Source organism: Poecilia mexicana, unplaced genomic scaffold (assembly GCF_051168715.1).
Source record: "Poecilia mexicana isolate PSO_F unplaced genomic scaffold, ASM5116871v1 scaffold_17, whole genome shotgun sequence".
Taxonomy (NCBI): domain Eukaryota; kingdom Metazoa; phylum Chordata; class Actinopteri; order Cyprinodontiformes; family Poeciliidae; genus Poecilia; species Poecilia mexicana.
In genome coordinates this window covers 25946968-25962166 of record NW_028263386.1, presented here as the reverse complement: position 1 = coordinate 25962166, position 15199 = coordinate 25946968, and the positions used below count along the sequence as shown (strand labels likewise).

The following is a 15199-nucleotide window of genomic DNA, read 5'->3' as shown; positions in this document are numbered from 1 at the left end:
CAAGAGCAACCAATTCTTAACTCAGCCACTTTGTTCTCTTCATTCAGTAACATCTTTAAATTTCGCTAAATATCAACTCCCACCGTCTTACTTCACAGCTCCTCTCAAAAGTTGGCAACTCTTTACGTCAGAGATTCATCAGACATGAACACAGGGTTTCAAGAGCAGCATAAATGTTTATTAGGGATGGGATTACGTTGCCACTACAATCAAAATGCTCATGTAACAAGTCAAATAACAGACAACATGGCGGGAAAAGAAGTGAACCACAGTAGAGAAACTCTCGTGAACAACACCTCAATTCTACTCTCTCCTGTGAAGACTACAGATGCCGTAGCGACAGTAGTTATGGAACAGTTACGTCAGACTTTTACAGGTTAAGTCTATATGGAAAGAAAGTAAATATTGCCTTGACAGTTCAAGGGTTGAGAATCGTGTTATACAGCCGACCACACCGGGATGATTGACGAGTTTAGTGAGCGACGTCTGTAATTACTACAGTTTGAATGCTTCTGCTACCGACACAGTGAGCATGGTGGGATCAGTTAATGGTGAAATAGAAATCGGATTGCTTAAATCTAAACAATTTCATGACTTCAAAAGGTATATTCGATTTGATTCATTCCACAATAGTTGCAGTTGTTAGTTTTTGCAAATAAATTAAAGATACAGCAGTGCAACTTTAGCAGAATCAGTCATGGTGAACAGTTCTTCTTACCCAGCTACAATTAATCTTAACATGATGCAGTACTGTTCTAGTTGTAGGGGTGCACCAAGAAATCGGCCCAAGTTAACTTCATTTTAGGCGATCGGCCGATACTTGTACCTGAAACTGATTTCATCTACCTGATTTCCTCTGTTAAGACGTGAAAACGAACCACTGTCCCGTTTTGTTCTGGACTGGTCACATCGGAACATGCGGGGTAAACAGCAGTCACCAAGCTGTTGCCAACTTAAGTGATTTTGACACTGTATTTTGCCAACTTTCAGACAAAAAAAAAAAAAAGTCAAAACTGGAATCAGGCTTTATAAATATTGGTTGATCGGCCAGAACCCTGCAATCGGTGCACCCCTATCTAATGGCGATGCATAGATTTTTGACTAAAACGAGAAACTGAGCCAATTTATCTCAACTTTCACCAAAATCTGTTGAAGTCCTTGACATTTGCATAATTTTGTTGCTCAGAAAAAAAACAAAACAAAACAAAAAACCACAACACTCCTTCAAAAAAAACAGGTTATCCCATTTCAAAGGGAACACCCTGACGTACAGTGCCAGTCGGAACTTGACATCCACCCATCACAGGTTTGAATATCTTCAACTTTAGTGTTTCATCGATGCGTTTAAACCATTGTTTTTTCCAGAGTGGATTGATTATACAGCATGTTGTCAGGAGATGTTTAAAACAAGAATTGGATCATTAAGTTTAAATAAAATGTGAATATTGTGATTTTTTTTTCCTAATCCACATTGCATCAAAATTACAGAGACCAAGGGAAAAAAAGCAACCAGTAATATTTGTTTGTAAATGCAGATTATATGTGCTACGAACCATGTGGATTAAAGATAATCCGCGTTACATTCAAACTTGTGCACTTAATTGTTGTTTTTATAAACACAGTCATTCCAACAGATTGAAATAAAACAATAAAAGCTCTAAATTATTGTGGCATTTATGTGCCTGATGAATGGATGTAAACTTTTAATCAGGACAGTAGATCGACAGAGAGAGAGAGACTACTCTGATATAACAAAAGTGATCGAGAGGCTAAACAGGAATAAATCTAAAACATTCTAAAATGAATCTAGTGTTAGTATTCAAATAAAATCTAAATAAATCATAAAAATTACACAGAACAGGGTTATCCTGTGGACTTTTTGGTGCTTCCTCTTGTCCTCTCATCTTCATTTCCACAGATCGGTTAATAATTTATAAACATACTACATAAAATTAGTTCCAGCTTCAGAATTCACCTACTTTACCTCAAGCCTGCTACCAGAGTAATAAAAAAAACTACAAGAAACCACCTTAAAATAACCCAACATTATGACTTCATCTTCTAGCTGGAAATGAGAGATGTTAGTGTCTTACCCAGAACCAGAACCAGAACTGGCCTGCTGTGTAGTCGTGCCACATGAACCATACCCTGTATCGGCACCTTGTGACGTCGCTGGAGAACCGTCCAGCCTGCTGGACGCTTTGTCAGAACGGAATACAAAAATTTGGAATTGTAAGTGTCAGTATTTTTTTTTCTTTTTTTTTTCCTTTGAGAGGGAGATTAGTTACTCCAGAACTCTGTGTCTCTGAGACTCGGATTTTGTTGGATTGGATGGGGTCGGGTCAGGTCAGATAAGGTCGAGAGCGAGGTTCCGGATGACGCTGAACGCTCCGAGGTCAAAGCCGCAGATGCTGAGTAAGCCCCTGTCCTCTGTGTCTGCGATGGCGTGGCCGATGGAGGTCAGGCCGCACATCACCAGCTTGGAGTCTGTACCTGATGCCTGTAGGTGAGGAGGAAGAGAAGAATGTTTTGTTTGGAAAATTCTGGTTTTATAAAAAACACCCATCATCTCTAGACTTGTGTGTGTGTGTGTGTGTGTGTGTGTGTGTGTGTGTGTGTGTGTGTGTGTGTGTGTGTGGGGGGGGGGGGGGGGTTGGCCTTTTAAAATGACCAAAGGTCACTGGTACATGGAGTTCTGTGTGTTGTGAAATTAAAGACAGTTCAGTTAACTGTGAAACTCCGTTTATGCTTCATGCATTAACATTCTGCACAGAATCAGGCTGACAACTTCTGCAGCCCGTATTCTCCTAGACAGTAGGGGGCAGTGTAGGGCACCCATGACAACTGTAACCTGTTTAGAAGAGGTAGAATAAAAAAACACACAGTAAGACCACAGCTAACAATTATTTTGGTAATTGATTATTCTATAAGTTATTCTCATTTTTATGCAATGTTAGAAATACATTAAAAGATGCAAATAAACTAATAATTCTAGTCTTTTTTTTTACATAGGAAAATCAACATTGGATTGTGTAAAATGCAATAACAGGTTTCCTTTGGTAAGTGTTTCATCATTTGTAGCACAAAATGCATTTAAAGCTGAAAAAAAAATTATTCTACCATCAACATGTGTAACGTTCAGCCGTTTCTGCTGGACTCAACATCAATACGGTGTTATTTTTTCCCCCATTAATAATTGATAATAACAAAAGGTGCTTAAGATTTTTTTTTTTTTTTTGTTACAGAATTTGAACCAGGTGAAGCTAAAACTGCCACTGGGGTTCTGGGTTGGTTGGAATTTTGTAAGACTATCTTATTACAAAAATAAAGTAAAAAACAAAACAAAAGCAACTTAGACCACAACGTTTTTAAAAAGATGCAGCAAAATAAGTCGCTTTAGGCCACAACAATCCCCAAAACACATTGCGACATCCTGGAGGGACAGATTATTCTGTTTACAGTGAATTTACTGTAAATCTAAAACCTGAGACAACATTGTAGCTGTTGCCAGCAGCAATGTGTTCAAATGTAGCTCATTTGCACTAAAATGCTTCAGCTGACAGAGTCAGGTAGTGAAAGAGCTAAAACATCAAAGTGTCTCACAGAGACAAACCTACATGTCTGTGTTTCTTCAGAGAGTCCAGTGGGCTGGCCGTAAACGTCCACAGTGGGTTGTTGGTCAGAATGATGAACATGTCCACAGACTTCCCATTTTCTGTGGCCCACGTGACAGGAAGGGTGCAGTCTGTGCTGCCGCTGGGGAACTGGAAGAGAAAAGTTCAACAGAAACATCTGTTATCAGGCTAACTGTGGCTCCAACAGGCAACAGTTGTGGGGTAAAAAAATAAAAAAGAATCCGGGTGGGAAATTGTCAAGTTTTCAATTCAGACAGGAGAGTGGCGCTCAATTACCACAAGTGACCTGCAGAGGGCAGCAAAGCGCCTCGGTTCCCACTAACGTGTTGCACGTGCATGGCAGTATGAGTGCAATTTCTTTAATTTTTCTTCAGTTTTTGCTATTTTATTGGTTACATTTAAAAGTTTTTGATCAAACAAACTTAAATGTCAGACAAAAATGCCCAGAATTAATACAGAATACAGCTTAAAGATGATGCTTTAGATAAAGAAAACCATCTAAAGCATCTAAAGCCCAATACACACTCAGTATAAAGCGTGCCAGAATCTTTCTGGAAAACAACAGTAGCACGCCATTGGTTGAAACTTTCCAACACACACTGATGAAGATGAGAAAGTATAAAAAAGGTTGATGTTAAGACTTTGAGGAGATTTTTTGTGTTGAGACTATGGAAGATTTTTGAGTACTGAACTGAAGAAACTGTAATGAGGAATCCGTGGTAGTGTAATAAATCTCCGGCTCGTCTATGGCCTAGCAGCAAGAACTACGTCTCTGTGCGTTATTTCTTTTACTTAGATATTTAAGAGTATAGCCACCCTTCAATTCTTCAATAGAAGCAGAAGTAGAGGACAGAAAGCAGCATAGAAATGACCAGTGGACACACCAGAAGCCTGCTTCTACACCTGGAGAAAGAGAGAAAACAGCGGTACGTCTTACCTTAACCAGCTCAGCAGTCACTTCTGCAAGCGACATATCTGCAGAAAGAGAGCACGGAACCACAGCGCCCTCAGAGAAGGCCAGGACCTGCGTGTTGGATTCTGTCCGAGCAAAAATCTGCAGCAAACGGACATAAAAACAAAAACAAAACAACAAATCTAACTCTGCCTCTCTTCAGTACTTCTTAACAAAACTCTTCCGTTTGTTTTTGTGATGTCACTTTCCCCAGCTAATAACCTCTGAGGGGCCCTGTGGAAAAACGTGTCGAGGAAAGAATTTGCCAGCAATTCCCAGTATGCGCCGGCAGACGCAGCTGTTCCTTCTGCTACAGCGTAAACTCTCCCTCACTCTGCTCCGGGCTCACCATGGTTATGGCTGCAGCTGCAACCGCCGTGCTAATCGCCGTTCCCGGAACGATGCTGGTCAGCGATGTGCCCACGTCTACAGCCACGACGAAGCGCTTCCCGACGGGCTCCACGTTCTGAGGATCGGAACGAGAGCGGCCATGTTCTTAGTAAGAAGCCGACGGCTGAGGAGGAACTCTGAGACCCAGAAAACTCACCTGAAAGCTTGTATAAAAAGCCCAGTCCATGGCTTTGAGGATGCTACCGTCCGCTTCCCACTTCGTTTTCCCCTGGAAGCCTTGGCCTCGTTTATAGTTTTCCGAAGCCAAAAGGATGCTGAAAGGGTGGATGTTGGCCTGGAGGGTCGAAAACGGAAACGTTTTCACGTGCAGCACAGAAAACAGTGACGCTGCTGGAGGATGTTTATGGTGGTACCTTCTTTAGCGACGACTCGTTCTGGAGTCTCTCACAGATGGTTTGGGTCTCGGCGCTCCGTGGCTCAAGAAGTTTGTTGGACGTCATCTTTCCCAGGATTTTAAGAATGGAATGCAGGGATATCTCTTTCAGCAGGGTACTCCACACCTTCAAAATAAAAGAGTAAAAGTTTGCATTTACCAGATTTCCAGTTTCTTTAATTTAGTGTTAACCAGGTACCATACCTGTTTAAGCTGTAAATGGTACTTATTTAGGTTTATTCTATATCGTCACCTTCCTAAAACAAGAATAGTTTATGTCATTTTCTTATCAACAGACCAGTGACTAGCGAGATGGAAGCTAAAGAGTTTGACCTTTGGTCTGGTCAGTGAACGCACCACACCCAAGCACTAACAGAATTGTCGGTATGGAAGCCATTTCTGCAAGAGCAACATTCAAAGTTGGCCGATTTCAGCATCAGTGTTAGCTTAGATCCTGGCCGTTTTGGTACTTCGCCGTTTCATTCTTTCAAAGTTTTTAAGTTTTCATAAAGTATTTCTGCAAGTTAGGAACCCGGTTCAGGAAACCTGGTGGTCTTCTGGGGTCATCGTTAAATATCATTTGAAATCTAGACATTTAAATGTTGATCGAACAGGATTTTACAGTGTTAGCTCTCAAATATATTCATAACAGTGATTCGTTAAGTGATAGTGAACTTCTACTGGGGGCTCAAAGACATTTTTGGGGATACGGATGGGTACAGTTATGACATTGTAAGGTGTTTATGTTTTGAGGCACAATTTAAACCACCACAAACCCCCAGGATTACAGCTCCTTACCCAACATTAAGCTTCATGCACTGACGTTTTTGCTGCATCTCAGGGCTCCACTCCAAAGACAAGTGAAAAGGGAAATCCACATCGCCGGACGTGGATTTCATTCAAACTCTATTCCAGCTTACTAAGTCCGTTGCACCGTGTCGGCTATAAAACAGCTTCATTGTTAGAAAACCTGTAGACTGAAAAATCTCCCCTTTCTGTCTAATTTGTTGAAATTGCAGACATGGCCTCGCCGATGAAAGTGTCAAAGAAAAGCAGCGTACCTGTTTTGACCTCAGGTGGTCTGTTAGCAGCTGCTCCCTCTCCAGCTTGTGCTCCTCTATTAAACCGCTGACCTCCACTTCGTCACAGCTGTGCTTGACCTTTTCCACCACTTCCAGATAGGAGAGCACTTTGACCACTTCCTCCGATTTCTCTTTGTCGGCGTAAGCCGCCTGGACCTCCTTCCACCCTTTTGTTACATATTTGCTGATCAAGGCAACAGCTGGAAACACAAAGAGTCGGTCGTCACCGTTAACAGTCAAAACGTGGAACGCTGCAACCTGTTTCTCGCTCGTCTCTTATTCTTGTGTGATAATGGAATTTCACTTTAAAAACACGAGCGTTTAACGAAAAAAAAAGCAGCTCATTGTTTTCAAGCTCTTAATGCTATAATGTGTTTCTAAATAGGGATGCAAACAATTAATAGGCTATGTAACACAGCTGATGCAAAAATGGTTCAAATATGCATCTTTTTTTTTAAATTTAGCACATTGTGTTTTTCAGCCTTTAAAGTTAAAGAAATATGGTTGAGCCTCTTGATACTAAAGGAAACTTGTATAAATTTAATGATAAGACCAATCAACTTTACATCATCTCCATTGATAACTTGCATCCCTATTTCTAAATGATTCCCTTTGAGAGACGTGCAGCATTCCCCTTAGATGAGCACAGAGACACAATGTGGTGATGGAGCACCAACTTTTTTCATTTGCAAAAAAAAAAGACCTTCTGATTTTTTTACCAGTAGCATTACAAATGTGTGCAAATCTTTGTCAATATTCTGCTAATGTAAAAAATAATTTTACAATTGCGTTTTGTCATTAAGAAATTAAATTAAAATCACACAAAAATAAGCTTCACACAATAAGATATTAATAATCAGTCAAGGCACCGACGGAAGAAAGCAGCTACATGAGTGTTTGTGTGTTTGTGGTTTCTGCCAGCGGTCACATCTGGCTGTTGATCATGTGATTCGTGTGATGTGAAAAAAAAAGTGTTTCTACTGTAGTTTTGCGAAACGCACTCATCTTCATACAGCAAAAAAACCTCCTGATACCAGTACAAAAAAAACGTTTTATTAAAAAACTTTATCGGTAAAAATGAAAACGCGCCACTGCCATGTTTTCAAAATTAGCGTTTCCATTAAGTGAACTTATTTTCGTCAAATCAATTCGCGCAATTTTATGATTAATGGAGACGCAGCTGATGTCATTATGTGTGACTTGTAATAAATCTCTCATTGCTCCTGCAGGCAGCAGTTCCAAACTCCACACAGGGTGCCTTTTTTTTTTTTTTTTTCATTTGATCGCCCCTAGCTCACCCTCTGTGGCCGGTTTGGTGTGGGAGAGCCTGAGCAGGTCCTGGTGCGACCAGCCCTCTCTCTGCTTACACCTGGTCACCGCCGCAGCCAGACTCAGGGGGTCCTGCTCATTGTACCAGTCGGACACGGCCTTCCTCAGGGCGCGCCCCCAAATCCCGCATTTCATGCCCTCTTTCAGCTCCTTCTTGTACTGGACGAAGGAGAACAAGTGGGCCGGGTCCCGGCAGACCTCCCTCAGGGCTTTGAAAGCCGCCTGCCTCGTCTTCAGCTCTGAATGCTGCGAGCACAAGGCCAGGGCAAAAAGGGCCGGCCCCGGCCTGACGGCGCGGCCGCCTTGGGCGAACCGCTTGGCCTCCTCCACCGCCTCTGCGCCTCTCCCCTCCTGCAGCAGCGACAGCAGGGCTCCGGCGGTCTCCGTGGCGACGCGGCCCTGCTCTCTGGCAGTGTAGATTTCTCCCTCTGAGCCGTAGCAGAGGAAGCGGCACAGTCTGGTCTTGTCGCTGATCTCCCATGAGCCCTCGGCGCCTGTTGAATTCGGGGCGTGGTTGCTGGTGGTGTTTTCTGATGGCTCCATTGCTGTGTTGGAGAAGGCCTGGGTCAGAGGAGGGCGAAATAAAAATGATTCACACGACGTCTGGTGAAATAACAGGTCAGCATCTCTGTTGTTTTAGTTTGTGGGCATGGTATACTTTTACATTCAGATATGTTGCTTATTTTTAAAGCTCTACTTTTTAATAAGCACTGGAGCCGACCACAGAAGGAATTATGCAAGTTAAGCAGCTGCTTAGGACCCTCGCACCACCAGGGGGATATTAAGTAAGTCACACACAGAGTAGCTTAGGAATTTTAAAGAATAGTTGGTGTTGACATGTTGGTAAGAAGGGCCCCCCAACTGAAAATCTACATAGACCCCCAAATAGGCTTGGGCCGGCCCTGCTACATACATTGGATGCGCCATTCAGTGTATAATTTTCCTTTCTTGTTTTGTTTTTTGTTTTTTTTGCCAATTTTCTGATTTTTCTACTAAGATCTAATTGTTTAACACATCAAGGGAAAAACAAATGTGCTTTAGTGACTTTTTTCAGAGGAAATAACTGAATCCAACAGAAAATAAAGGAATTAAAATTTAAATTGTCTGTAGCCTTTATGTGATTTTTATTAAAACTTTTTTTTAAAATAGTCCATGCTGTTGGTTGATGTGTAGAACCAAAATAATTGCAGATTTTTTAAGGAATTGATGAGTAGCAATAACATATTTGTAATTTTACTCAGGGGAAATAACTGGTGCATCTCTACCAATCACATGTGGAAATATTAATTTACTTTCTCGTTGTATGTATGTAGGTGTGTGTGTGTGTGTGTGTGTGTGTGTGTGTGTGTGTGTGTGTGGCAGGGTGAAAAACAAGAGTGTATCCATCCTGCTAAATAGCCGGTGCTGCCACATTCCGGGATTGTGCAGAGATCAGACCCAGCAGATACATGCAGGTCAACACTGACTTTTACATACTAGCATCGTTTCCTCGCTGCCTCCGTGCCCTGACGGAAATAGATTAAAGCCGATTAGAAGACATGATGATACACAAACCACAGCGAGGAGCCACACCGACACACACACTGGAGATGTGTGAAGGCTTCGCTGTTCCAAAGTTGTCAACTTCAGAGATCCCACCCTGCTAACTAGCATATGAATCTATGCTAAGCTAACATTCCCAGTTCCAGCTTTAGTAACTAAACTAGTTAACCAGGCACCAGAGAACCGAAGCTTTGCTCTGCTGGTTTTGTTGGTTCAGATGTAAAAAATAAATAAATAAAATAGTAATAATTATAAGCTCGTAAATGTACGAAACTGCTGTTTACAGTAGTTATGTCGCGATACATATCCCACCTACTCATAAAAGCATAACAAAAGAGCCGAGCGCTTTTAGCCACTGTCTCCTTTAGCCCAAACTATCAGATAAATCTCAGCACTTTTCATCCACCTGGACTCCGGCGAGCGGAGCTAGCAGAGGCTGGTCGCCTTCCAACAACACTGTCGATTTAACGGCTGACGTATGATGCTGGTATTTAAAAATAACACTAATTAGCAATAAATTCTGAATAAATACTTACCGCGAGATATTTGCACAGTGCGAAAGTTTTGATGCAGCCTGATGGAGCGAGGCCTGCCCTCCGGTTGGCAGTGACGTAATCGGGGGAACGAGGGTGGGGCGCAGTGGATGCTGGGATACTGTCACACACTACACTACACACCATGTTATCTCTCGCTCTGCCTCTCCCTCTCGATTTCTTTCTTTCTCTCTCCCACACGCATAACTTCATACTTTTGCCTTTATTAGGACTTTGTATTGACTTTCATTCATTTTAGTCACCACATTTATCCCCAACCCAAACAATAACCATTACAAGTAAATTCATAGCCACGCCTTTAGCAAAAACATAAATAACACCATATCTCTACAGATAACCACTAACGCTAAAAAATAAAATAAAATAAAGCCTGACCAAAGCCTTAGTTCCGCTTGATTCTCATCTCTGAAGGTTCTCCCATTAAGCTTGCTTCTCGGGTTGAATTATAACAATTCAGCAAACAGAAAGAGAAGTTCTGAACAATGACATCGATTTCTGAGCTGTTTTGCAATTGCAGTCTGCCTACTACTATGGCAGTAGTTTTAGCAATGGCAGCAGAATTGGACGAAGCCCTTCAGTTTGTGTTGACTACGCCTCCAAATATTGAATTAACATTAACAGCCTTGTTCAGCTTGAAACTTTTCTCTTCTCAGTGGAGGATGGTTGTTTACAGCTCAGGTAATTTCTGGTAAGCTTTATAGCGTCGAACTGGTACATGTCACAATTTCTTTATTAAACCAAGCATAGAACAAGTGGCTAGTTTTTACCAGGCTACCTACAAAACTTAAGTGTAACCTAAAAGTGGATGCAAAAGTATCTGTAAACAACATTTTCTCTATTCTTGCCACTCATTCTCAATTGGATTCAGATGTGGACTTTGACCAGGACAACACATGAATATCTAGTCATTGTGTTCCATCATCCTGCTGGAAGGTGAAGCTCTGCTCCTGTTTGAAGTCTTTTCCAGCTTCTTACAGGTGAAATAGATAAAAATAAAAATCATCTGTAAAAAAAAAAGTCTGTTTCATGTCTCATTTATAATAATTCACAATGTTGATTTATAAAAAGATCAATTAAAGTTGATTTGTCTGGGTACCTCAGATTTGGCCTGAAAAAGTCATTTGGTATGTAAACGTTTAGTTTTAAAGACAATAAATTAATCTCTGACATATTATTTCTCTCATCAAACTTTTAAATGTGAAGTCATTGTTTTAATATCAACATGAGTAATGAAACAAGTTATGGAATCAGGTTGTACATTTAAAAAAATTAAAGGCAACAAGAAAAAAAAATACTGAAACTGAAAGAAAGAAATGTGAATAATGTGAGTTTTTTTTATATACAAAAGTTGATACAGAAAACTTTACTCTGATCGTAAGTATAGTTAACCTCCACTGCACTACTGAGCTCCGGCCACTGGGTGGCAGTAGCGCACCAGATGCAGCATGAAGGATGCACTTTTGTTACCTCCACGCAGCTGGTGCTGTAAAAAAAATCACGTGATTTATCATGAAATAATCCATGTGCTACATGATGCCTACATGACAGGATGATTTCACATTTTGACAAATACTGCTACAGTCCAAACGTACAAAATACATTTCATTACAAGTCACTTGTGCAGACCAATAAAAAAACAGATTTACTTTCAAAGCTGTCCCAACCAGAAGCTGCACAGTAAAAGCAAGAACCTTAGCCCTGCTGCTGACTCGTTTCTGTCTCATTTTCACAGCTCTCTCTGTCTGTCTCTCTCTCTTGTCTAACAGAAATCTGCTGTGAAGCTTTGTGGGATGAGGAAGTGCCTGTGCAGCACTTTGACCTGCAGCCCTTCGTCAGTCTGTCTGGGCAACACTTCAGACTCTCGGCAGCACACACTGAGTCAGTCCTTGCTCACAAGGTGCAGAGGGTTCACTTTGAAATCCTCCACAGGGTTCTTTATTCTCACCGCCATGCGTTTTTTCTTAAGATCTCTCTGTTTCGAAATGGAGTTAAGAAAGAGCTTGTATGGCTCCGTTTCGGTAAAGCGTGGGAAGGAGCAGTTCTCCATCAGGATGAAGATTTTCCTCTCTGCCATGGCGAAGCAGGATGACCCCGGCTCTTCCAGACTCTGTCTGATCGTTTCTCTCGTATAGGAATCCAGATTCACCTGCAGAAACAGCACATCAGTTACATAAAGCTGCAGAAACTGCAAAAGATGTCTCACTTCACTTTGTGTTTACAATGCATGACCTTTTACCAAACAGTATTTTATGAGCATTTAATGTGACAGACCAACACAAAATTTCCAACACAATTTTGTTTGATTCTCATCTCCCTTCAGTGGAGTTTCTCCCATCGAGTTTTACTTCTCTGGTAGAATTGCAACCAATCAGCGAACAGAAGAATTTCCAAAAAGCTTCATAGTGTCAGTTGGATTATTTTAGGCCCAATCTACAGGGCTGGTATGAGTACACCTTAAGAGTGACATTTAATTAGGGGTTTCTTTACTTTCATTTTTTTTCTCTTTCAATAATTAATTACCACCCTTTACTTTAATCCATCGAGTCTTTAATCCATCCAATCTCTTCAGAGATCACTAATTAGCATAGTTTAACCTCCCGATGTTCTATGAAGGCCTCAGAGGTTTGTTAGAGAACATCATGGGAATGTAACGGCCCATTACGTTGCCATTACTAATGGGAAAGTTTAAAGCAGTAGTTCAAAACAGTATCCACCAACTCTGAATGGAATGAGGACAGCACAACTTCAAACCTACTAAGACATGGCCGTCCAACGAAACGGTAAAGCTGGCCAAGGAAAACATTAATCAGAGAAGCAGCAACTCTGACGGAGCTGCAGAAATCCACACACAGCTTATCACAAAGAAAGTAGGAGATACACGGAACAAATAGAAGATGGTTGAACAAAAGCAAAATTGGACGCCTAGGAAGGAAACCTATAAAAGGCTGAAAAGTCCCAACAGGTTGGTTGACATCCAAAGCTGCTTGAGAGCCAATAAGACTAGCAGTTTTAATTCCAGCTAAAGGTGATGCTACAAAGTACCCACCTACACATCGACATGCCACAGTTTTCAGAATTTTATTTGGAAAAAGAAATGAAAAATTATGAATAATTTTAGCCATGACTGACTATTGAATGTAACCCCAGTAAACAATGTTGATCTTTGTTGTACCTTTACCTAACTAAAACTTAAAAGTTTAACTGTACATTTGGTTGCATGAGTCCACATCAGATGAACTATCCTCACCTGTTTGGGGGATCCCTCCCTGATGAACTCTTCATAAATACTCGCCGCTATCTGCGTCCGATCCTCCAGACAGTCGAACGACCGATACTCCTTACAGGCGAGCCAGAATTCCAGGTTTTCCTCACAGAACTCCAACTTTAGGAAATCCCGAAATGCACTTCGCCCGCCTTTTTACAGAAAAGAACAGAGCTGCATTATGAAGACGGCAGTAGCCAACCATGACATTGGTTCTGAACTGCCTGAAAGCAGAAGGAAATTACTTTTCTGGGAAAGGACCGTCTCAAGAGAGTCTCCCCACGGGTTTGTTTCATACGTTTCCTGTCTGCAAAAAAGGAGAGAGAGGGGAGTTTATTTTGAACGTGTGCCCATTTTACAGAAAAGCAGCATTACACAATAATAGTAAAAAAACAAACAAACAAAAAAAGGCAAAACAACAGCAGATCTGCATCAATGGTAATGGATTCATGGAAATCTCAATGTAATATGTCCAAATCAGAGTTTTCCTATGTGCCTAACAAATTACAAAATGTTTACCAACAAATTGAAATCTTGAAATTGAACATAATTGGTACAAAGGTGCAGAAACATTCAGTGACTTTTTATTCAAAAGCAGGCTTGATCACATCTATCTTGCACACTTAGTGTTTTTGAATGAAGTGTGACTCGAAACCAGTTCTTATTGCTCGTTGTAAGATTTGTAACCCCAAAGTCTTTATTTGCAATATTTGTTGTAAGTAAAACAAAAAAAAAACAAAAAAAAAAAAAAATTGTGGCCCGTTCAGTTTGAAAATTGTTTCTCACATGCTAAAAGTTCTGTGTCCTATCTACCGGTATTCTGGTTCTGCAAAGGTCTTCAAGTTTGAATTTGTTTTAAAATCTGAAAGTAGAAATAAAATAGTTTCCTTTCTAACTTACAACAAATTTCAAATAGTAAATATATTACAAATCAAAATAATAATAATAAAAAATCTCATTTTAACATTTGCAGCTGTGAATACGTTTTATTTTAGCTGGACTGAGGACAAAAATAACCACACAAGGGTATGAGGGCTCAATAATCAGCCTTAAAGCGCTCCAAATAAAATGCACCTACATTTTCATCGTGTCCTTCACGGCTGTTTTGGACTTCTTTAGAAATCCATACATTGTTGAACTGAATCACCTCAGAAGTGAACGATCCTCAGGGTGTGCATGATGCGGCTCAGTCCTCTGAAGAATCACTCCAACATCCTGTCAGATCTCGGATCTTTATCGCTCCCCAAAGGATCCCTACTTTCAGCCCGCTGACTGGGTAACTAGACCCAGAGCACCGTGCAAGCGCATGTCTTGTTAGATTATTGGTTTCAGCACGATATCCCTTTGTTACCTGCCTTGAAGGAGCCACATGAATGCATGGAACTAAGCATCTGCTCTTCCTTGTGGTTTAATTTTAGAACACACCTTGTCACACACCCACCACACTCCTCATTCTCACAAACATAATCTGGTTGATAGGCATCTGTGTCAATTGACTTACCTTTCAGGTCTGTGCTATTTTTAGTGTCAGGTTACATTTTTTCTCAAAATTCCACCAGCCTCTTTCAGTTTTTTTTGTTTTTCTTATGTCAAACAATTTCAAAGAATTGAATTTGAGTTGCTTCAGACATCCGCTCGCTATCACGCAAGACTGGGCATTTTGTATTCTCATTTTGTGCTGGTGGTGGATCATAGACAGGTTTTAAATAGACATTCAAAATGTTCGAGGCCGTTAGCTTGTGTGGAAATGTGGCCCTTATGTGCTTTTCTATTCATCATTCAAACTACAGCGGCCGAGACAAAAAGGCAGGATTGAGTGCCTTCCACAGATCCTGTGAGTTGGTGGTGTCGGGAAATCCTTGTGATCCAAAAATATTTGATATAAAAACGATGCGTTTATTTCCACTTGGAAACTTCATACTTACCCAGGAAGCAGCAGTCTGGATGGCAAAGAAGTGAAAACAAACAAAACAAAACACAACCAAAAAGTCATTGGCCAAACTGTCTTTTTATTCAGAGTAGATGACTGAATTTAATGCAAAACATTTTATCAGAAGCA

At 40.9% G+C, this 15199-nt stretch overlaps 2 protein-coding genes across 2 annotated transcripts; both read right to left on the bottom strand.

Annotated features, from left to right (window-relative positions):
* Positions 1 to 156: 156 nt before the first annotated feature.
* Positions 157 to 10524, bottom strand: ro60 (Ro60, Y RNA binding protein). The gene is made up of 9 exons (XM_014988828.2): positions 9861 to 10524; positions 7752 to 8343; positions 6433 to 6653; positions 5352 to 5498; positions 5135 to 5272; positions 4937 to 5053; positions 4573 to 4689; positions 3618 to 3764; positions 157 to 2500 (listed from the first exon to the last, which is right to left on the bottom strand). The coding sequence occupies exons 1-9, from the start codon at positions 10068 to 10070 to the stop codon at positions 2348 to 2350; spliced, it is 1842 nt and encodes a 613-aa protein (XP_014844314.2). The 5' UTR covers positions 10071 to 10524; the 3' UTR covers positions 157 to 2347.
* Positions 10525 to 11067: 543 nt separating this feature from the next.
* Positions 11068 to 14583, bottom strand: LOC106918793 (regulator of G protein signaling 21-like). Its single transcript, XM_014988805.2, has 4 exons — positions 14219 to 14583; positions 13386 to 13447; positions 13126 to 13292; positions 11068 to 12024 (listed from the first exon to the last, which is right to left on the bottom strand). The coding sequence occupies exons 1-4, from the start codon at positions 14269 to 14271 to the stop codon at positions 11758 to 11760; spliced, it is 549 nt and encodes a 182-aa protein (XP_014844291.2). The 5' UTR covers positions 14272 to 14583; the 3' UTR covers positions 11068 to 11757.
* Positions 14584 to 15199: the final 616 nt, after the last annotated feature.

Bases quoted from the DNA above. Each gene is read 5' to 3' on its own strand.
- ro60 (XM_014988828.2), bottom strand. From the start codon at position 10,070: ATGAAGTTATGCGTGTGGGAGAGAGAAAGAAAGAAATCGAGAGGGAGA. The intron at 8,344-9,860 runs GTAAGTATTTAT...CCTCTGACCCAG, and splicing joins CACTGTGCAAATATCTCGCG to GCCTTCTCCAACACAGCAAT. The intron at 5,273-5,351 runs GTACCACCATAA...TCGACCCTCCAG, and splicing joins ACGAGTCGTCGCTAAAGAAG to GCCAACATCCACCCTTTCAG.
- LOC106918793 (XM_014988805.2), bottom strand. From the start codon at position 14,271: ATGTATGGATTTCTAAAGAAGTCCAAAACAGCCGTGAAGGACACGATG. The intron at 13,293-13,385 runs GTAATTTCCTTC...TTCTGTAAAAAG, and splicing joins GACGGTCCTTTCCCAGAAAA to GCGGGCGAAGTGCATTTCGG. The intron at 12,025-13,125 runs GTGAGGATAGTT...CTGTTTCTGCAG, and splicing joins GGGAGGGATCCCCCAAACAG to GTGAATCTGGATTCCTATAC.